The following is a 22,912-nucleotide window of genomic DNA, read 5'->3' on the forward strand; positions in this document are numbered from 1 at the left end:
CCCAGGGCTTCCCCTTAGGTGCAGGGACCAGAGGGACAAGTAAAGATAAGGCTCCAGGCCCATCAGGGGGTCAGTTGGGAGGCCCCAGAGACTCCCTGGCCCAAGCACTTCTGTAACATCAGAAAACATTTGGGCTCAGAAATACAAGTAACCACTGTTTTTGTACCAAGAATTTTATAATTAAGATTTCTCCAATCTGAAGGAAAACTTAAGAAACACAAGCCAACATCAGAAATATGCATGCAATTGTAATTTTAACCTATATTATTTGAACATTTTTAGAAAAAAAAACAAAACACCATGTAGCTGAGTCTCTCTGACTGGACATTAAGAAGGGTCTTTCTCCATGCCATCCGCTGTCTCGGGTCCAGGAGGGGGGCCAGCCCCGGGAACATGACATCAGGAAAGGCCTGGAAGGCTGGCGCCTGCTATCTCTGCCAGCCAGCTGGCTCTCCTGTATCCTGGAAGCCGGCACCCTGGAAAACCCTAGTCATCAGGCGAGAACCCATGGAAATGTGGCGGGGCTGGGCCCCACACTCCACCAGCATGACCTCAGCCCAGGCTGCTGGCCTCTGTGTTATCGCTGCACAAGGAACATTCCAGACAGCACAGCTGCGGCCTGTATAGCACCTGGCTTCCAGCAGCACAGGACCCTGAGGGGCGCAGCTGCGATACCTGACTCGTCCCCTGGCTGATGCTGCCTCGCCACTGCTCGCCCTTTTTGCCCAGGACGAACCTCAAGATACCCAGTACTTGTAGCACAGATGGGGTCCGAGTCCCTCTGAGGGTTGGCACATGGCAGCATCGGTGATGGGTGGTGCCAAGAAGGTGGCCACATGTGACCCCAAGCAGGCTATCTAAATCAGTGGTTCTCAACCTTTCTAATGCCGTGACCCCGCAATACAGTTCCTCATGTTGCGGTGACCCCAAACCAAAAAATAATTTTGGTGGCTACTTCATAGCTGTAATTTTGCTACAGTTATGATTCGGAATGTAAATACCTGATATGCATTATGTATTTTCCAATGGCTTTAGGCGACCCTGCCGGGGTCACGACCTACAGGTTGAGAACCGCTGATCTAAATCAAGCTCCACACAGATGCAGCCACCAGATCAATCATGCAGTTGTCTAAGGGTGGTCCCACACACAAGCCAAGCCTCCGAGGAGATCCAAGCACCAAGGACCAGGCACCTCGCGCAGCAGACCCCAGGGCCTATCCTCTCCTCTGAGGCACACGTCCTCTGCTGTCCCTGAAGGACGTGGGCAGCTAGTCCCTGCCAGCACAAACCCTACTACCATTCCTGAAGGTCTGAGAAAGGCACCCTCCCCTTCCACACCCTCAGATTGAGGGTTTAAGCCAGTGTTTCTATAGCCCAACCTTCAAACCCAGAACTTCTAACAACTACCTTGCTCACAGGACAGCCAGGGCATAGAAGGAAGCACTGTCCCACTGCCTGAGTTTGTACAGCTTTTATTCAGCCTCTGGGTTGGCCCCACCAGTCCTCACAAGCAAGAAAGAGCTAAGGGAGCTGCCCTCCGGGCTCAGGGTGACAATGGCAAGGAGTTGGCCCTCTCTGGCACTTCATGTGCATCCTCAGAGCTCATGGCACACCCCGGGCCAGGTCAGAGCAGGCCACCACCATCCAGCTGCATCTGCCGGGCCAGCTGCTGCCCGATGGCTAGCAGGGGGCTGGCTCTGTAGGCCGGGTTGGCCAGCAGGTCCTGGAAGCGGGTTCTTTCTTCCTCACTGAAAGAATTGAAGTCAGAGATCAGCAGACCCCATGCCCCTGGGGCTACAGGGAGGGCATTCAGCACCCAGAACCCACCTCAGCTGAGCCACCCCATCCCCCAGTGCCACAGGGCAGGCTGAAACCTGGAGTAGACAGGAGAGGCCAAGGAGGGACAGGGGCAACGGGAGTGAGGAAAGCAGCCTGAGTTTCTCTAGTAGGGGTCAGGCCAAGGAGGCCTGAGGGCTGGGCAGGGTTTTGAGCAGGAGGGAAGAGGCTGTCCTGGGGCCTCCTCATGGTCACACAATGACCCTAGGGCCACTATGCCCAACCATGGGGTTGGGGGACTGGCATCGCTGCCCCTTTGTCAGGGGGGTGGGGAACCTAGACACCCTTTTCTGACCTTGACAAAGATCTGCTACTAAAGGCAAGAGGCTGCCAAGTGTAGAGAGGCAGCAGCTGGCACATAGCCTGCATGCACCCTGCAGACACACAGCCTTACATAAGTGCTCCTCCCGCCCCCCCCCCCCCCCCGCGCCCCATTGCTGCCAAAACAGATGCGGCTACTGCAGGGACAAAGGGTCAGGATTTCTGCGTCCCCACAGGCCCCAGGCCAGCCCTTCTCACAAATGGGTACCATGGTGACAGAGGCGGCACCAGCAGCCCTCCCCATGGAGACAGGAGGTAGACCCTTTCCCCTGCAGGAGGTCTGAGCCCCCGAGTCCACAGTGGAGGCTGCTGTTCCCTGCACACCTGTCTCTAAACCCAGTCAGACCAGTTGGGTGCAGGGATGGTCATGCTACCTTCTGGAGGCAATCGGGCAGCTCGAGTTCAGCAGGCCCTGAAGCCCAGCCATGGCCACTGGTGTCTTGGATAGGCATTCCTGGAGGATAACACCTCTGCCCCTGAAACTGGGGAGCCCCGATCAGAAACCTCAGGTGGCAGCTCCAGGACAAGTCCAAGTGAGCCTGCTGTGGTGGGGAGGGAGCCAAGCCTGGCACGGCCTGGTCTTAGAAGAGTGGGCAAGGTCATACCACGCCAGGCCCCAGCTTTCCTGGTTGTTAACAGGAGAACTTGAACCCCACTAGACAACTGACTGCTGGTGCCAGGTGATGACACTTGGGACAGTGACCCCAAACCCCAAGGACCTGAGCCTGGGGGCAGCCCCTGAAGGCCAGCAGCAGCTGCTCGTGTCACTGTCCCAGGAGAAGGGACTTCCTGGCCCCAATGGAAAGCCAGGCTGTACCCCAGAGCTGGCCCAGGCGCGCTGCCCTCGGAGTGGACTGAGTCTGGGGGACCTGACAGCCTTGGAGGTGAAGCAGGGAGGGAAGGGGGAGCACAGAACCTCACTCGAGGGGGGCGGGCTGTACTCACAGGAGCTGGAGCCTCTGCGCCGCACTCATGCGGCTCAGCTCGGCGGGCTGGGGCTTGCTGCTTGTTCTGCTGTGGATAGAGAAGCCGCATCAGTGCCACACACAGTCTCCTGGAATGTCTGCCAGGAACACATCTCTGAGGGTGCAATCCACAAGGCTTTGGGTGGGGCTGGGACCAGCGTTCCTCTCCCTGAGTGAGACTCTGGGAGCGTGTGTGACCCCATTTGGCCAAATCCTAAACTCAGCCTCCAGGCCAGAGGGCCTCGTCTTTGATATTTCTTTTAAAATAGTAGCATAAAACATCCCTGGTTCATCCAGGACAGTGCCTTTACCCCCATGTTCCTGTCACCCAGGCTCAGTCTGACAGTCCCAGCTCTGTCTGCTCCAGGGTGCTGCTCTGCTCCTCCTGCCACTGACCCCATCTTTGTGTTCACCTGGATGTGGGCCCCTTGCTGACCACTCACAGCTCTTCTGGGGCCTGTGCTTGTGGAACTGGGGCTCAGGGCTCCTTTCCTCCAGCTGGAGCCCCCAAAGATGACCACGTTCTGAGAGGTCCAGAAAACAGGCCTCAGGCCTTGAAGTTCTACCCCCCCCCATATTAAAGGTAGAATGACAGGTGGGCTGAGGCCTCATGCAGCCCCTTCACGTCCTAAGGCGGCATAGATAAATCCAGGAGCCTCTTCAGTGCCTGGAGGGCTTAGAGTAGCTTGAGCCCTTGAAGGGTGGGAGGCCAGAGGAGGCAGGACCCTCAGCCAGCCTCAGGGCCTGTGCAGGGCCTGGTAGGCAGCTCTCAGGCAAGCAAGACATCCTCCTCAACAGGCTTCCCATAAGCTATGGACACTGCATGCAAAGCCAAGCCAGGTAAATCCCCTCCAGCCAGTGACATGGGGAGGGGCTTTCACCCCAGTGCCAGCCCCAGTCCTGTCCCCATTGTCCTGGAAAGTCTGGGCTTCAGCCAGCTTAGAAGTTTCTCCAGTGGAGAACCCCTCCCTGGCTGGGCCAACTCACTTGTAGCCTGGCCAGTGCAGCCCTGATCTCTCCAGGCAGCTGAAGATGGACACTCACCCTCGGGTGTGTGGCCTCCTGGCGCCAACTTCCAGCTCCAGCAGCTCAGGCAGGGCGTCCCGAAGGGGCTGTAGGTCCCCCACTATCACTGTGGCCCGCCGCCTCCGCTCTGCCTTGTGCTTCTGCTCAGCCAGCTTTATGGCTTCAATTTCTGCGGAAGGGGAACAAGGGGTTATTGGGGGAACTGAAGGCAGAAAAGCACCCACCCTCTGAGCCCTAGCCCGGGCCTGCTCTCTTCCTGCCACAGGCAGGCCACTCATTTCTGTCCTGCGGCCATCTCTAAGCCAATCAGAACCTGAGGGGGTAGGCTGGCTCTTAGTTATTTTCTCTCCTAATCACAGAGGTGCGCTTTTAAATGACAGGGTTGATGATAACACTAGAATGCAGGCACTGAGGACATTTCCTCTAGGAAAGGGGCCAGGCACAGCAGCCCAGGCTCTTAGGGGGTGGGAAGAGCCCACAATCAGAGAGGTTGGTGGGCATCACATTTTTTTCCACTCCCCAAGCACCACACACAGGGAGAATCCCCGTGCGAAGAGGTGACAGCTTAGGGGAGGGAGGGAGCCAGATTTCCAACACTGAAATGGGTGAGGGGACGACTGCCTGTGAGAGGTCTCAAAGAAGGCCTCTGCATAGCCCCTGGGGCAGAGGAGATGGGTGGGGAGCACAGCAGAGTGTAGAAGTCAAGGTGTGAGGCTGTAGGCAGTGGCAGGGCAGTGGCCTGTGCCCTGGAGGTTTGGGCAGGGCATGCACAAGTCATGGCCTTGCAATTTGATTTCCATTTACATACATATTTATTTCAAAATTGCTAATAAAACACACACTCAAACATGGGATTTCGCCTGGCCAGGTGGTGGCGCAGTGGATAGAGCATTGAACTGGGACGTGGAGGACACAGGTTCGAAACCCCGAGGTTGTCAGCTTGAGTGCACGCTCATCTGGTTTCAACAAGGCTCACCAGTTTGAGCCCAGGATTGCTAGCTTGAGCAGGGGGTTGCTCGGCCTGCTATAGCCCTCCTGGTCAAGGCACATATGAGAAATCAATGAACAACTAAGGTGCTGCAACAGGGAATTGATGCTTCTCATCTCTCTTCGTTCCTGTCTGTCTGTCCCTATCTGTCCTTCTCTCTGACTCTCTGTCTCAAAAAAAAAAAAAACCACCCAAAACAAACAAACAAAACCTGTAGGATTTCCACAGTGGGGCTTGTGAACAATGCTGGCTAGCCGGTGAGCGGCAGATTTTGGACAAAGGCCCTCCCTTCCCCAGGGAGATGGGGGAAAGGGGCAGTGGTTCAAACACCACAGCCTGAGGGGCCACCACTGGCAACCTAGATGGACCCAGGGAAGAGCTGGAGGCTGCTGCACTAACTGATCTGTTAACTTGCTCTGCACCAGATATACAAAAGAGGCTCTGCTACAAAAAACACTTGGAAACGAGGGTAGTGATAGGCTTGTGAGACCTGAGCTTGACACCCATCTCACCTTGGAACCCTGCGCAGTTTGCTCGGCTATAAATAAAGGACTGTAGACTATGCATCACATCTTAACAGAAAACTAAGAACCAGGACAATTCACAGCCAGCTCCACACAGAGCACAAGATGTCGCCGGAGAAAGGCAGCCAGGGCCCTGGCCAGTTGACTCAGTGGTAAGAGCGTCGGCCTGGCGTGCAGGAGTCCCAGGTTCAATTCCCAGCCAGGGTACACAGGAGACGCGCCCATCTGCTTCTCCACCCCTCCCCCTCTCCTTCCTCTCTGTCTCTCTATTCCCCTCCCGCAGCCCAGGCTCCATTGGACCAAAGATGGCCCGGGCGCTGAGGATGGCTCCATGGCCTCTGCCTCAGGCGCTAGAATGGCTCTGGTTGCAACAGAGCAACGCCCCAGATGGGCAGAGCATCGCCCCCTGGTGGGCGTGCCGGGTGGTTCTCGGTCGGGCACATGTGGGAGTCTGTCTGACTGCCTCCCCGTTTCCAGCTTCAGAAAAATGCAAAAAAAAAAAAAAAAGGAAGGCAGCCAGGCGACCAGTAGCAGACTGTTCCCTCTACATTCTTGTGACTCTATGGCCAGGCCCTTCAGAGCACTGTGGCTAGAGTCAGCCCTGCAGGGCAGACGTAGGATGCAATGATGGGCACAACAGGCACAGAGTAGGCCAGGAGAAACTAGGGACCTGTATGGGAGCCCCATGCATGAGGACAGGCTCAGGACAGCCCACTGATCAATGCAGAGAAAGTGCATGGCACAGGGCCCCAGAAAGTGTGTGTAAGGTGTTTGGTGAGTGGGGACCCTAATAGGCATTTTCAAGATGGGAATTTCAGAAACTAACACTATTCATCTGCCATGACGAAGCATGTGGCAGGATTCCCAACAGCCAGCCGCTCTCACAGCTTGCAGCCACGGCAGCGCTGCCTGTCCTGAAGACCCCAGCTGCCCAGAGCAAGCTGTGGGCGACCCACCCTGACCAAGCCCAAGGTAGGGACACATGCCTGGCCCCAACCACAGTCCCTGTCTAAGACCGTCTAGAAGGGGCCTGTGTAGCAAGGGTTGTTCTCCCAGCCCCAGATAGCTGAGTCCGGGGTAGAGACCACCCACCCTCCCAGGCCTCATGCACTGAGCCCCCACCATCCCTCAGAGCCCTGGGTTCTACTGGAGCCCTAATAATGGGTTCATTCAGTGACAATTCAGTCCTTCCCAAACTTCCAGGATGAGGTAAATTGGTTGCTTGGCATCTTATCACACCAGGTGCATCATCTAAGAGAGCTCAAGCTCACTGGGAGTCCTGGGACAGGGGTGGGAGTCTCGGGCAGAAGGAACTGGGAGGGGTGGCACTCTCTCGCTGCCACTCCTTCACCAGCTGGGCTGGCAGGCCCGGCACCAACGCCACGCCAGGACCAAACAGCAAAGCTGAGCCGGTGGCTCCCAGGAAGAGGGGTGCAAATGCTAAACCAATCAAAACCAAAACATTTTAGATTAACATGTGGTATCCAACTAGGAAGTGTCTGATGCATGCAAGGGCGGCTCATGTGTGGATGTCTGCCAGCCAGTCCACTGCAGCCAGTGGCAGCTTCAGAGGGGAAGGCCTAGTCACCAGAAATGCCAAAAAGAACCTGATGAAACTCGCCATCCATTCACAATAAAAATAAGAGATTAAGCAAAAAATATAAACATACATATATAACACAGACAACAGTGTGGTGATAGCAAGAGGTAAAGGGGGCTGGAGGGCCAGTGGAGATGGGCAAGATGGGCAGGGGGAATGGGGATGGAGAGACTGCTTAGGGCGATGGAGGCACAATGCAGTCTGCAGATGATGTTCTGTTGAGCAGTACACTTGAAACCTGCATGGTTTTGTGAATCAATGTCATCTCAACAAATAAAATAAAATAATAAAATAAAATAAAATAAAATAAAATAAGCGACAAACAGGCCCTGGCCGGTTGGCTCAGCGGTAGAGCGTCGGCCTGGGTGCGGGGGACCCGGGTTCGATTCCCGGCCAGGGCACACAGGAGAAGCGCCCATTTGCTTCTCCACCCCCGCCCCCTCCTTCCTCTCTCTCTCTCTTCCCCTCCCACAGCCAAGGCTCCATTGGAGCAAAGATGACCCGGGCGCTGGGGATGGCTCCTTGGCCTCTGCCCCAGGCGCTAGAGTGGCTCTGGTCGCGGCAGAGTGACCCCCCGGAGGGGCAGAGCATCGCCCCCTGGTGGGCAGAGCGTGGCCCCTGGTGGGCGTGCCAGGTGGATCCCGGTCGGGTGCATGTGGGAGTCTGTCTGACTGTCTCTCCCCGTTTCCAGCTTCAGAAAAAGTACAAAAAAAAAAAAAAAGCGACAAACAGAAGGAACTGCCTTAATCTGAGACAGAAAACCTACCAGAGGCCTGTGGTAAACATCCCATGTTTGGTGAAACACTAGCCACACTCAGTTATGAAGCAGAATAAGAAAGGATGACTGTGATCCCACGCAGTCCCGGCATGTCCAGGGAGGGCTGGTGGACAGGCAAGTCTCTGCCTGATGACACACCAGCTGCTGGGCAGCCCGCGGGGGCCAGCTCAGCTTCCCCACCAACCCACAAGTCTGACATGATCTCAGTCAAACCTCAACAGGAGTCCTAACCAAACCTGTGAGGCTATTTCTAAATCTTATTTTTTTAAAAAACTAAATGCATGAGAAATGCCAAAACAGTTTGGGGAAAAAGCAACAAGAGAGTTAACCTATCAGATATTAAAGCAAATTATGAAAGAACAGAAATTCAAACAAATCCATGTGCAAGAGGGCCCTGCAGAGAGGCAGGGACTCGAAGTGGTGCTTCAAACTGACCACTGACCGGCCCTCCTTCTGGGGGAAAAGTGAATTCCTCACCCCTCCCTCCTGCTGTTCCTAAAAATTAATTGTACAAGAATTAATCATGACAAATCAAACAGAAATCAAAGGCCAAAAGACACAGGAAGAGCTGCTCAACTCTACTTAAAACCAAGGAAAATGACAACGGTGAATGCCACTTGTAACCTGTCAGAGTGGCAGATTTTACAGTCTAATAATACCAAGTGTGTGGATTCTGGGGACAGAGGGTAGGGAGCCTGAACAGTGGCAGCAACTGGGTGAGGGCAGTCAGGTGGAGCGGTGCACATGTCATCCAGCCCTCCTGGACCCACAGGGCACCCTGAGCGCCCCAAGGGCTGGGCTGTCTGAGAAATCCTGCCTCGCTACTCTGCATGCTGGGGAAGTAAGTGGAAGCAGAGAGGGGACGGGCACTCCAGTGGGAGGACTAGCTGGGACACGGGCCCTGGGCAGGTGCTGCTTGTGGCAAAATACAAGAAGGCACACCCATGGGCATGGCTTCACCACACACTGAGCGAAAAGGCAAAGTGACAGAAATCCACACACTCACACTCACCATGCATTTCTTAAGCCCCTCACACCAGCATGCATGCACAAGTGAAGAGAAAGGTCTGCCAGTTTAATTTTACACAACCAACCAGTGCTCACTCCTGAGCAGAAAACCAGATGTGAGTTTGGTAGCTTTGTCTGTTTTCCTGAACAGTTTCATAACATTATTTATTTGCAATTTAAACTTTACTCTGTCCTCAGGAGTGGATGTCCTTCTGCCCAGCCTGGAAGGGGGTTGGGGGCTGTCAGCTCCATGCCAATGGGCTCCTCTCCCTCCTCTGCCCTGTGCCCCACAGAGCCCTCCCCTCCCTTTCTGGCCAGAGGTAGTAGTGAAGGCAGGAGGAGGGAGAGCTTGGGCACTTACTATCCTCTGTCATCCCACCACTCCTGCCCTCCTGGCTGCGTCCTCCGCCAGGCCAAGCCCTCTTCTGGGGAGCTGGACTCCTCCCTTTGCCCCGATAGGCGGGGGTGGCACTGCTTTCCCAGAGCCCTGGGGCCTCACTGTCCTCACTGGCTCCCTCCACACCTCTGCACCTAATCTGTGCATAGCCCCTTCGTTAACTTCTCTCCATGAAACTCTATTGAGGGTGCTGGACTAGACTGACCCACAAGCTGTTTGTCACACCAGGAGCAGGGATTTTACAGCCAGCCCACTCGAGAGCAAAGGGCGACAAGAAAAAGTCCCTTCTATCAACTCTGCAGTAGAAAGCAGCAAGTTCTGCAGTGATGACAGTAGAGGAGCACCCCCAGGGGTGTGGCTAGGAGCAGGGAGGCGTTGTCCTGCTCCCACACACTCCCCCAAAAACTCAGTACAAGAAGGTTCCCACAGACTGACAAGGCTTCATCCTAAGAGGCTGAACTGAAAACAAGCTGAAGTTGCAACCAGAAAGCAACAGGACTTCCACTCAAGATGGTGGTCCAGGTAAATGCGGTGCTCGCCTCCTCCCGCAACCACATAAAATTACAACGAGACTACAGAACATCCATCCTTCAGAACCACCTGAAATCTGACTGAATGGGGAGTCCTACAACTAGGGAATTAAAGAAGCCACACTGAGACTGGTAGGAGGGTCAGAGACATAGAACAAGCTGGTCTCTACCCACATGTGGGAAATAAAAATCAGGAGCAATATCTCGGCTGTGGTGGTTCCCTCTAAGGAGCAAGGGATCCCAGCCTCACACCAGGTTCCCAGCCCAGAGTTTCAGTGCTGGGAAGAGAGGCCCCCATAACTTCTGGCTGTGAAAACCAGTGAGCATTGTGGGTGATTGAGATGGAGGCTACTTGAGTCTCAGGCGTTCCTCTTCAAGGGCCTGTGCACAGACTTACTCAGACTCATTCACTCTGAGCTCCAGCGCTGGAGTGGCAGCTCAAAAGGCAACGGGGATATCCAGAGAGGAACGAAGTGGCCACCAAGGGCCAGACAAAAGCAACTTTCTCCCAGATATAAGTGCTGGCAGAGGCCATTGTTCTTTTGCTGACCCACCCCCCGCCCCCCAAACTAGCAGGCAGACAACATATCTGAGTCTCCATCATCCTGGCTAACGCTGTTCACCCCACCTCGGTGATTCCCTGAGACACCGCCCTGCACAACTCGCAGGCCCACCCAAGCCCAAAAGTTCCCAGTGGCTCTTCCATACAGCCTGTCTTGGCCCATGCTTCAAAGTTTTCTAAAACTTCCCAAAGGTTCACAAACCCCAAACAAGCAGCATTTGGCCTTGGCATGCCCTGTACCTCTTGCTAAGCAGCCCCAGGCCCGGCACTAGTGGCAGCTGGCCTAGTTTGCAGCTTGGCCTCTCCTGGAAACCTCCAAGCCTAGCACAAGTAGCAGCCATCTGCAGATCACTCTGTAGCTCACACTGGGTGGCCCTAGGCAGGGCACAGGGAGTGGGTGACCTTGGTCTGCACCTCCCTGAAGGCCCCAGAACCAGTGCATGTGGTAGACAGCTTCAGACCATCCCAAAGCATCACCCAACCACCTCCATGAGCGGCACACTCAAGGGGCAGATGCACTGAGCATGAGGGCCCTGCTGAAGCAAGTCCAGCTCCATGGGATTGGCTCCTGCACAGCACATTCTCCACTGTGGCCACAGCCAGTCCCTGAAACCAAACGGCCTGGGTGTAAATCCCTCTCACTGATACACCAACAGCAATCAAGGCTCAACTACAACAGGAAGGTGCAAATAGCCCACATGGGAGGGCACCCCTGTAACACCCAGCTGGGATGACTGGGGAGGTTGTGTCACTGGGCCCTACAGGACACCTATTACAAAAGGCCATTCTACCAAGACCAGGAAATGTAGCAGCTCTACCTAATACACAGAAACAAACACAGGGAGGCAGCTGAAATACGGAGACAAAGCAACTTGTCCCAAATGAAAGAAAAGAACAAAACTCCAGAAAAATAACAAAATGGATACAAGCAATCTACCAGATGCAGAGTTCAAACACTGGGTATAAGGACCCTCAATGAACTTAGGGGGAAAACAGAGGAACTTGGTGAGAACTTCAACTAAGAGACAGGAAACAAACGTAAGAGATAGAAAACAAGGAAAAAACCAGTCAGAAATGAAGAAGACAGTAACTGAATGAAGAATACATTACACAGAATCAACAATAGAATAGATGAAACTGAGGATTAAATCAACAATGTGGGAGACAAGGAAGCAGAAAACACCCAATGAGAATAGCAAAGGAAAAGAGAATTTTAAAAAGTGAGGATAGTTTAAGGAACGTTTGGGACAACTTCAAGCGTACCAACATTCATATGATGGGAGCGCCAAAGGAAAAGAGAGCAAGGAATTAAAAACCTATTTTAAAATACAATGATAAAAAACTTCCCTAAATTGGTAAAGGAAATAGACAAACAAGTCCAGGAAGCACAGAGAGTCCCAAACAAGATGAACCCAAAGAGGCCCCTACTAAGACACATCATATCAAAATGTCAAAGGTTAAAGACAGAGAAAATCTTAAAAGCAGCAAGAGAAAAGCAGTTAGGTACCTAACAAGAGAGCTCCCATAAGACTGTCAGCTAATTTCTCAACGGAAACTTTGCAGGCCAGAAGGAACTGGCAAGAAATATTCAAAGAGAAGAAAAGCATGGACCTACAACCAAAATTACTCTAACCAGCAAAGTTATCATTTAGAATTGAAGGACAAATAAAGAGCTTCCCAGACAAGAAAAAGCTAGAGGAGTTCATTACCACGAAACCAGTATTACAAGAAATGCTATAGGGTCTTCTTTAAGAAAAAAAAGATTTAAAATATAAATAAAATGGCAATAAATACATATCAACATTTATTTTAAATGCAAATGGATTAATGCTCTAGTCAAAAGATAAATGGCAGATAAGTGGATAACAAAACAAGACTCTTACATATACTGTCTAAAGAGACTCGCTTCAGATTGAAAGACATACAAAGACTGAAAAGTAAATGGATGGAGAAAGATATTTCATGAAAATGGAACAACAAACTTGCGTAGCAATACTCACACCAGACAAAACAGACTTTAAAACAAAAGTTTTAACCAGAGACAAAGAAGGACAATACTCACACCAGACAAAACAAACTTTAAAACAAAAGTTTTAACCAGAGACAAAGAAGGACCCAGCAATTCCACTTGAATATCTGAAGAAACCCAAAACACTAAATTGAAAAGACATATACAGCCATATGTCCATTGCAGCACTATTTACAAAAGCCAAGATATAGAAGCAACCTAAGTGTTCATCAACAGATGAATGGATAAAGAAGTGGTGCATATATACAATGAAATATGACTAAGCCATAAAAAAGAATGAAATCTTGCCATTGGCAACAATATGGATGGACCTAGAGGTCCATGAATGAAACAAGTCAGACAGAGGAAGACAGATGCCATATGACTTCACTTATATGTGGAATCTAAAAAACAAATAAACAAGCAGAACAGAAACAGACTGAGAGATACAGAGAACATTTTGGTGGCTTCCAGATGGGTGAAGGATTGGGGGCTGGGTAAAAAACGTGAAGGAATTAAGTATAAATTAGTTGTAACAGAATAGTCACAGGGATGCGAAGTACAGCACAGATAATATAGTAAAAAATATTGTAACAACTATGCATGGTTAATAGATTTATCAGGGTGATCACTTCATAAGTTATATAAATGTGTAATCATTGGGTTGTACACCTGAGACTAATATAACATTGAGTATCTACAGTAATTAAAAAATAAAAAATAGATATTAAAAAAGAATAACATATGCAAATCAGGTATCTAAAATCAATCACACTGGCTATGTTGAACATGGGAAATTTTTATAGGCTGAAATCTGCATTTCTACACGGTGCCCAGGAGGGCTGGCGCCAGCTCCCTGAAAGCCCCCTCATTTCCCATAACAGAATCCAGAAGACAGGTGACAAGAGAACATCCCTGTCATTCCTCCTTACTTCTCAGCCTATGTTTGCTAATCTTCTATAAAAAAAAAATGAAGGGAAGTGCTTTATAAATAGGGCTTGAAACAAAAATGCATGCCATCAGGAGGCTTTATGCATCCTGTGGCCTGGGCTTCCCTTTCCTGAACGAAGCAGGCAGGCAGGACACCAGCATGGCCCCAACGACTGGCCCCCAAGACCGGAACGATTCTCACGGCTTTTATCATTGAACCAAAGGTTTCAGTCACTGCAGTAAGATGAGAAGAGGACATGAAAATGAAGTTTTGAAGGAAGGTATAAAACTGTCTCTATTTTAAGTGACATGAGTATTGACATAGATAACTCTAAGGAAGCTACAAAATAACTACCAGAACTGATATGATTTTAGCAAGTCAAAGGATACAAGATTTGTATTTAAGAAACACTTTGATGTACTAGCGGAAAACTGGAAAATGTAGCTCTGAGGATTCCATTTATAACAGCTTTAAAAACTAAAAAAGTCAGCAACAAGCTTATAAAAACAAACAAACAAAAAAACGTGAGATGTCTACCTTAACAATAATACTGATGACAGAAACTAAAGAAGATCTAAACAACTGGGGAGATATACTAACTATGTCCATGGACATGAAGAGTCAATATTGTTAAATGGAAATTCTCCCAAAGTTGACCTACAGATTTAAAGCAATTTCAATCATAATCCCCACTAGATTTTTGTTGGTGATGATGGTTTTTAAGAATTGAAAAGCCAATGGTAAGATTGATATGGAAATGCCAACGACCTGGAGTATTCACAGAAATCTTAAAACACAGTGACTAACATGCAGGACCTTCATCATCCAAGCCCAAGACTTACTCTGAAGCTACAGTCTGTCCAGACTATCTGGTACTTGCTGAGGTACAACAAACAGTTTTGTAATTTGTCACAAAAACACTGAAGCAACTGAATGAGGAAACAAGTCTTTATAATAAATAGTGCTGAACTGAATATACACATAGGGAAATAACTCATACCACAGGCTAACATTAATTCAAGATGGACCCGAAACCTAAATATAAAAGCTAAAATGATAGTTTTTACAAAAATAGGAAGTTACAGTCTGAGAGAAAATTATTTGCAAAATACACATCTGACCAATAACAAAAAGGTAAAGAGCCTCAGGAAACACACAAGTGAAGAGGAAGCACAAGAGGACAGTTAAGACACAAAGAGGCCGGGCTGTGGCAATGAACAATCCCACAACGAGCTACCACTTTGTGCTCAGCAGACAGCCATCATTACGCACTGGCTGAGGCCAGAGCACCCAGCGTCACTGGTGAGAATGTGAATGTACAACTGCTTTAGAGAAACGTCTGGTAGTTGCTTATAAAACTAAACATACAACTACCCTATGACCCAGCGTTCCATTCCCAAGTATTTACCCAAAAGAAATGAAAACATATGTCCACAAAAAGACTTGTAAAGAATGTTCATAGCAGCCTTAGTCATCGCAGCTAAAAGAGAAAAAAGACCAGGTGTCCATCAATAGGAAAGTGGACACCAAATACTATGTCCATATAAAGAAACACTTCTCAGCAACAGAATGGCATGGACCACAGCCACATGCAGCAAGAATGAATTTTAAAAACACAGAGCACATCCTACATGACTCACTCACATGACATCCAGAGCCCTAAACTGTGGCCCAGTAGGAACAGTCAGTGGCTACCCCTCAGCAGTCATTAGATTTCTGGGGATGCAGAGGTTCTGTAGTAAAGGGAATTATGGCTACACAGTTGTGTGCAACTGTCTTAAATCCCTTAAGATTTCCATTTCATTGTATGCAAATTTTATTTAAAAGTATAAATAAAAAGTCATAAACAAATACTGAACGCTAGCAAAATTATTTGGGAGAAAGTATACTGATGTCTGCACTTACTTTGGAATGCGCAGACATGGATAGTTGGGATAGGCAGACAGGAATAGATTTGTGACAGAATTTTAAAAACTGTAATACACAATTATATACAGTACATAACACTCTATCATGATAATAAAGTATGTTTTTAGTTTATGCATTTACTACATTATCTTAGAGCCGTGATGGTGAACCTATGACACACGTGTAACCATTTTTGATGACGCGACGGCATACCAGAGAAGTATGGGGCCGCATGCCAAGAAGGATGTTTCATCCTCAGCTCCTATAAAACATTTGCTGTAGTGTAGACACTCTGTGCCGGAGGTCTGTAGGCCAAAACAACAGAACTCCGGCACAGAGCGTCTAGTTCTGGGACTTCCGGTTAGGCCGTTAAGGGATCTTTGACCTCACTTCCGGCCAGCGGAACAGGAAGCAGCGGAATGCCGCAGGGACGCATCTCTGGGGGCCCTGTGATCTCCATTACCAGCAACCACATAACTACAGCAACCACATCACCACAGCAACCATCATCCAATCTACTGTTCTGGGGTGTGGTGGATTTCTAACTGACCATCATTACTGAGATAAGTGAGGGGGAGGCTGGGAGAGGCAAGGGCCTGTGCTATGGGTGCCGTTTCCCGCCATTAGAAATAGTGGCAGCCATCTTAATTTACATAAGATGCAACTTGCAGAATTTCAAGACAGCGTCTGGGTTCAGGTGTTTGTCGACCTGAGGTCAAAGCTTGAGAATCTGGAAAGGTGCCGCTTGGAGAATCAAGAGGAGTGCCACTACGAACAGGAAATTTGGAGTGCCTGTAACCAATTACCAGACACTTTTAGCACCCTGAAAAATACTGCAATGGCTTTACTCACAATTTTTCCCTCTACGTACTTTTATGAGACCTTATTCTCAGCATTAAATAATATCAAAACCAACAAAAGAAACAGATTGACAGATGAAGTTAGTAATGCTTGCTTGGGCTTAAAGTATACAAAATACTAACCAAATTGAAGATTTAGCCAATGAAATTCAGCAACAAAAAAGTCACTAATAGGCAAGTTAGTTAAAGAATTCCCCCTCCCCCTCACTTATCTTAGTTCACGGCACCCGACACAAGTTAAATAATATCAAGACCAACAAAAGAAGCAGACTGACAGATGAACAAAGAAGTCACTAAGCAGGTAAGTTAAATACTTAGTTTTTGGTTTATTAAATACAGTTATATATTACAATTATACATTTTTGTTAAACTATAAATATCGCAAAATTATGATTTTTTTCTCGAAGTGACACACCATCTGAGTTATGCTCAGTTTTTTGGTGCATTTTGACACACCAAGCTCAAAAGATTGCCCATCACTGTCTTAGAGTGTACTCTCTTTACTTAAAAATGTTTTCGGGATATTGCTTCCCCCTGTTGTCCTAGTTGGTTGGTGGGCATTAACTGAGCCAACACGCTGCGGAACATGCTGGCTCTTCGTCAGATTGCCCAGAGGACCATAAGTACTGCTTCACGCAGGCAGATTGAAAATAAAGTTCCAGAGAAGCAAAAGCTATTTCAGGAGGATAATGGAATTCCAGTGCATCTAAAGGGTGGAGTAGCTGATGCCCTCCTGTATAGAGCTACCATGATTCTTACAGTGGGTGGAACAGCATATGCCATATATTAGCTGGCCATGGCTTCATTTCCCAAGAAGCAGGACTGACTTCAGTTTATTCTCCCAGTAATCAGTTGATTAAAAAAAAAAAAAATGTTTTCGGTAAAACAGTAGCCATGTTACATAGCAGCAGCCTCATGCGTCTGGTGTTTACCTCAGCTCCAGGTTGTGTTATTTCTCTTGTGCTTGATTTAACCTAGTTTGGTACAGTAACCTGCTGTACAGACTGGTAGCCCAGGAGGAAGAGGTCGTACCATACAGCCTAGGTGTGTAGCACACTGTACCATTCCGATGTGTGTATTATCTCTGTGATGTTCTCCCTAATCATGCCTTTCTCAGAACATGTTCCCATCAAGTGGCATGTGGCTTTTCAATCGAGGTTGAATCCACAGATGTGGAACCTGGATATAAAAGACCAACTATATTCCAACTTAATTTTTTGTTTGTTTTTTGTATTTTTCTAAAGTAAGAAGGAGGGAGGCAGAGAGACAGACTCCCATATGCGCCCAACTGGATCCATCAGGCATGCCCACTAGGGGGCAATGCTCTGCCCATCTGGGGCATTGCTCTGTTGCAACTGGAGCCACTCTAGTGCCTGAGGTGGAGGCCATGGAGCCATCCTCAGAGCCCGGGCCAACTTTGCTCCAACGGAGTCTTCACTGCGGGAGGGGAAAAGAGAGAGAAAGGAGAGGGAGAAGGGTAGAGAAGCAGATGGGCGTTTCTCCTGTGTGCCCTGTCTGTGAATCGAATCCGGGCCTTCCACACACTGGGCTAATGCTCTACCACTGAGCCAACTGGCCAAGGCCCCAAGTTAATTTTAAAGTCAGCAGAATCACAGTAAAAACATAACAGTAAGGAAAAATTACAAAACAATCTAGCCTGTACAGGTGGTGGTGCACTGGATAGAGTGTCGGCCTGGGACGTTGTGGACCCTGGCTCGAAACCCCAAGGTGGCCAGCTTCAGCGTGGGCTCACCAGCTTGAACGTGGGGTCGCCGGCTTGAGCATGGGATTATAGACATGAACGATCCTATGGTCACTGGCTTGAGTAAGGGGACATTGGCTCGGCAGAAGTCCCTGCACCCGTCAAGGCACATATAAGAAAGCAATCAATGAACAACTAAGGTCCCGCAACTATGAGTTGATGCTTCTCATCTCTCACCCTTCCTGTCTGTCCCTCCACCAAAATAAAAATAAATAAAATAAAACAATCTTCACAAGAAAATCTTTAGAAAAACATTAGCAAATATTCATCTTCTAAAATATTGAAGATGAATATAACCATATCTTCTAAAACAAAACTAGTGGGAAGAGTGGCATACGACCTGTCATGAGACGTTTAGCAGGAAATGCATGAAGGAAACCCACCGTTACAGGTACTTGGAGAGAAAGGCCCCATTGACCGCCCCCCCCCCCCGGAAACACTGGGTGGGACCCAGGAGTCCTGGGATCACACAGAGAACCACTATCACTAAGATGCCCCGTGTGGGTGTGTGTCTGGAGGTCTGAAAGGACACACACCAAAGGGATATGATTTCACTGACCCCTTTAGACAATTCTGTGTCCTAAAGGATTCAAGACTAGCATGTGTCACTTCAGTAATTAAAAATTCATCACAGGACCAAAAATAATCATTTTTACACCCAAGAAATTGAGTGTAGCACCTTCTTGAGGCCAATTTCTCAGGGAAAAGTCAAGGCTTTGCAGAAGCTCATATAGGGCCACCTCCTCCGGGGACATCTGCATGTCACATCACAGGCCGTATCAGGTATGCAGCCAGGCTGCAGCCCACCCACCAGCAACCGTGGGTCCTCACGGGTCCCAAGCTAGCCCTTGAGCATGGCTCCCTCAGCCCTCAACAAGGTGCGAGGAGTTGGACAGAGGATGGGGAAGCCAGTGCTACCCTGGCTGTGAGTGAGCCAGGTCACCAACCAGCAGATATGGGACGCACTTACTCTGCAGCCATCGCTCACGCCTCAGCTTCCGTTTCTCCTTCTTAGGCAAAACTGCCTTCACCTCGCCATCTGAGGACAGAGCACATGCACGGTAAGTGGAGTGTCCCCATTCCCACAGAACAAAATCTGAAGCTCCCCACCCACAAAGCCTGGGAACAGAACCGGGCAGGTTCTGACAGTGCCAGGCAGCACTGCCGTCAGATGGGCCACAGCAAAATGGGCTGCACTTGGGTGCGAGGCCAGACTCACAGCCCCCAGGGAAAGATGGGGCAGCGAGCCTGCAGTGCTAGGGACACCGCGCTGCATGTCAGCACAATGTCAGGAGGGTGCCCTAAGCACAGGTGTCCCTCTGAAGCAACAGCCTGGCACTTATCACAGGGCTGCCCCAAGATGCCTAGGCAGGCCTTCCCCTACCAACCTCCCTACTCCAACCCTGGATGACCTTCAGAGGTCTGCTGCATAAGCATGCTGCCAAGAAAGAGCCACAACAGTTCAAAAAGGATCCATGAGCAGCATGAACTGGTGGGCACCTCACAGCACCAATGGTCCCCTTCTCCTGAACCTGGGACCTGGGCACATTGGAGGATAGGCTCGGAATTTCTCTGCACAGACACTGCAGAAAGCCAAGAGGACTCAGGTGAGGACAGTCTAAGCAAGAGGTGGCCCCACATCTTGTCACCAAATCTAAAAGGATAATAAGAAAACCTACTTCCTTCAGATATGCCTTCTCCCACAGCCCTCTGTCCACCCTCACCTGCCCACATGACTATGTGTCCCCAGCCTCACCTGCCAGCGTCAAGCTGTAAAGTACAACACACACCTTTTCCTTTGTCCCCTGGAACAGTTCTGTTATCAGAACACCGACCACCCAGTTGGCCCCCTCACTGCCCGCCCTACTTCTCCTCAGCTTCTGTCCCATCCCCCCTACACAGTCTGCTCTTACTTCATGGTGACCTCAAGCGCCCAGGTCTGTGGGCTCCCCTGTCATGACCCTGCCCTTACCACCCATGGCCTATTTGCTCATCTCTACTGTTATGGGCTAAACTCTGTCTCCCAAATTCATACAAAGCATTGGGGGAGGGGGTCTTTAATGAGGTAATTAAGCTGAAATGAGGTCACACGGGTAGGCTCTAATCCAGGGGTCTCAAACTCGGGCCCGCGGGCCGCATGCGGCCTGCCCACCAATTTTGTGCAGCCCGCAGACTGGCCCGCAGACTAATCCACAAAGTTTGATTAGTCTGCGGGCCGCACAAAATTGGTGGGCGGGCCGCATGCGGCGCGCGGGCCCGAGTTTGAGACCCCTGCAAGTCTAATCCAATAAGACTGGTGCCCATATAACAAGAGATTAGGATACAGGCACACACACAGGGATGATCATGTGAGGACACAGGGAGGAGTCTGCCACCTATACGCCAAGGAGAGAAGACTCAGGAGGAACCAGCCCTGAGAGATCTTGATCTCAGACTTCTGATCTCTAGGACTGGGAGAAATAAATGCCCGTTGTGTGAGCCTGGTCTGTGCTGCTTTGTTATGGCCACCTGAGCTGACCAAGACATGTATCTTTCTCTTGAATAACATGAGGCATTGTGCTTCCTGCATTCAACTGGGCCCAAGCTTCACCTCCCCTCCACTCCCCTCCCTGTAAGCAGGCCACCTGAGACCCTCAACTACCTACTCCCCATGAGGAAGTGCAGCAAGACAAGCTACCAGGCACCAAGGCACTGTTACACTCACTGACCTGTGATACTTGCTACTACCTGAAAAAACCTGATGACCTTTGGGACCACTGGGCACATTTATGTCAGTGACCCATGACTAGTTCCATTTTACAGATAAGAAAAGCAAGGCTCAGAGGTGGCTGGGTCCAGTGAACTGCTATGAACCAGGCCTGGAATGGAGTATTACATGTGGGCCCATAGCCATGAGACCTCCACAGCAGTGTCCTTGGGCTGGGCCCCGCTGGAGCTTCATCAGCACCCTGGGGCCATATCACCGGAGGCATACTGGGGACGTGGGATTGGGGGGTTTGTTTCCCCAAATAAGCTATGAACCATAGTGTGGACATAGGTGTAGCCCCTCAGAGCACCTAGGTAACACACATGCCCCAACTGCGGGACATGGCAGGTCTCGGATCTGCCTCACTGATCCCAGGCTGCCATCTCCTCTGCAGCAGGCCGAGGGTGGACAGTGACATGCAGGACCCTTCTGCCCCCCAACAGACACACTCGGGGCAGGAGGACAGCATGGTAACCTGCTGCACTGAGTGTGGGCCCTGCCCCATGCTGATCAGACCTGACTCCCAGCTGCACAAAGACAGTGACAGTGTGTCTAAAGCTGTTGTGTGGCCCCAAGAAGGCTCAGGCAGTGCCAGCGGGTACATCAGGTGAGTTCGTCAGGTGACACTGGACTCCACTTGGACAGACTGGACCGCCCATAGAGAGCCCAGACAGAGGGCAGCAGGGGGAAGGTGCTGGGGAAGTGGAAGCTGCCAGGCTGGGTGCGCCATTCCGGGAACCCAAAGACAGAGCAGTCTGACGGCTGTCTGCCCAACGTCAGGGCTGTGGCATGTGGGCACGCACAGGTTGGAGGGCGCTGAGTCAGAGGCACTAGACCTGCTGGGAGCATCTCTGCTTCTAGCATGCTCTAAAAATGGAGTGAAGTCCAGGCTGGCCTTAAGTCAGTCCCCAGAGAGAAGGCGGCATAAGCCCAAGACATTCTACACGAGACGTAAGTCCTCACTCATCTTTGCTTTACATAGATTTTCTTGGCTGTTACGACAGATCCATAATGTCTGAGGAAAAACGATGCAGGAACAAGTTCTGTCAAGAGCCAGGTGGTAAACCTGTTCATGTCAGAAACTTGTACAAACTCTGCAGCAGATGACTTCACAAGAATTACAGCCCTTTTCCACGACTGAGGCACTATGTGCTGGGCTATATGCTACACCCCTGGACTCACCCAAGTCAATGCTACAGCCCCACTGGCCACAGGGGAGGAGTGAGGTGTCCAGCAGCATTTCTGATGAATGACCAAGTGAGAGTGACTGCACTCTGGAGCAGGCTACTCCAGCCTGAGTGCTGCACCTGAACCTGGGCAGGTACCAGGAACATCAAGTCCAGGGCAGCCCTGAAGGCCTACGTGATCCAACAAGCAGCTTGTTCTTATCTTAAAGATGAGCAAAATCCTCCAGAACCTAAAATCAAAACAACATGTAAAACAACCGACCAACCAAGCTGAACACAGGCAAGGAGGGTGGGGCTGACCACCCTGGGCCTTCGCCCTGCAGAGCAGGCTTCTCCCAGTGCCCGAGCCCTACCCTGTGCCTGCATCCCCTACACTCTCTGGCCTGCCCTGGGGGGCCTCCATGGCCCCTAGGGTGGACCAAAATGGCACCCAGCCTCCCAGAGCAAAGGACTGGTGCAAGGCTTTTACAAGAAAAGCTGAAGGTAAGACACTGCCATGCGTAGCAAAATAAGCTTCATAGCTTTGACTATAGAGACACAACTGTGATTGTAAAGATGTAGTTATCTGACCCATCTGAGGCTCAGTCTTATCCAGAAAACAACTGCAGCTATAGCAGTGTTGGTGAGGTCAGTAACTCTCTGCTCTGTTCTCATACAGGAGTCTCACGGAACAGAACATGAAGTTCAAGCAGGGAGACACCTGTCTGCCTGCCCCAGTGCCAACCCTGTGCCCAGGCAGCCTACCCCCGCTTCCAGTCCTCATTAAATCTCCATGGTTTCTACCAGTGTGGGATAGTCAGAGAACAGAAAACAGTTTTTGCAAGCCTTGCGTTTAGGGAGGATGTGGTTAACAGGTATGTTCTAATGGAACTGTAAGGAAAATCAATATGTAATCAGCCTCTCTCTAAGTGACTTCAACAAACTGTGAATGGACTTGGGCACAGGCAACGAGAGATAGCTACAGGTTATGGCTGA

At 50.1% G+C, this 22,912-nt stretch overlaps 1 protein-coding gene and 1 pseudogene across 4 annotated transcripts in view; one reads left to right on the forward strand and one right to left on the reverse strand.

Annotated features, from left to right (window-relative positions):
• Nucleotides 1–731: 731 nt before the first annotated feature.
• SLX9 (SLX9 ribosome biogenesis factor) overlaps nt 732–22,912 on the reverse strand; it is a 50,064-nt gene continuing 27,883 nt past the window's right edge. Inside the window, exons 3-7 of one of the 4 annotated variants that reach the window (XM_066259201.1) lie at nt 18,975–19,043; nt 4,167–4,317; nt 3,103–3,168; nt 2,532–2,639; nt 732–1,748 (exon numbers count right to left, since the gene is read on the reverse strand). In XM_066259201.1, coding sequence (XP_066115298.1) covers nt 1,625–1,748; nt 2,532–2,639; nt 3,103–3,168; nt 4,167–4,317; nt 18,975–19,043 — 518 coding nt within the window. In that variant the 3' untranslated portion in view covers nt 732–1,624. Of the gene's footprint in view, nt 1,749–2,531; nt 2,640–3,102; nt 3,172–4,166; nt 4,318–18,974; nt 19,044–22,912 lie in introns of all 4 variants that reach the window. The other 3 variants (XM_066259200.1, XM_066259203.1, XM_066259202.1) reach the window with 3 other exon arrangements.
• On the forward strand, nt 16,765–17,097 carry LOC136323128 (cytochrome c oxidase subunit 7A2, mitochondrial pseudogene; annotated as a pseudogene).

This window comes from Saccopteryx bilineata, chromosome 2, assembly GCF_036850765.1.
Source record: "Saccopteryx bilineata isolate mSacBil1 chromosome 2, mSacBil1_pri_phased_curated, whole genome shotgun sequence".
NCBI classification, from domain to species: domain Eukaryota; kingdom Metazoa; phylum Chordata; class Mammalia; order Chiroptera; family Emballonuridae; genus Saccopteryx; species Saccopteryx bilineata.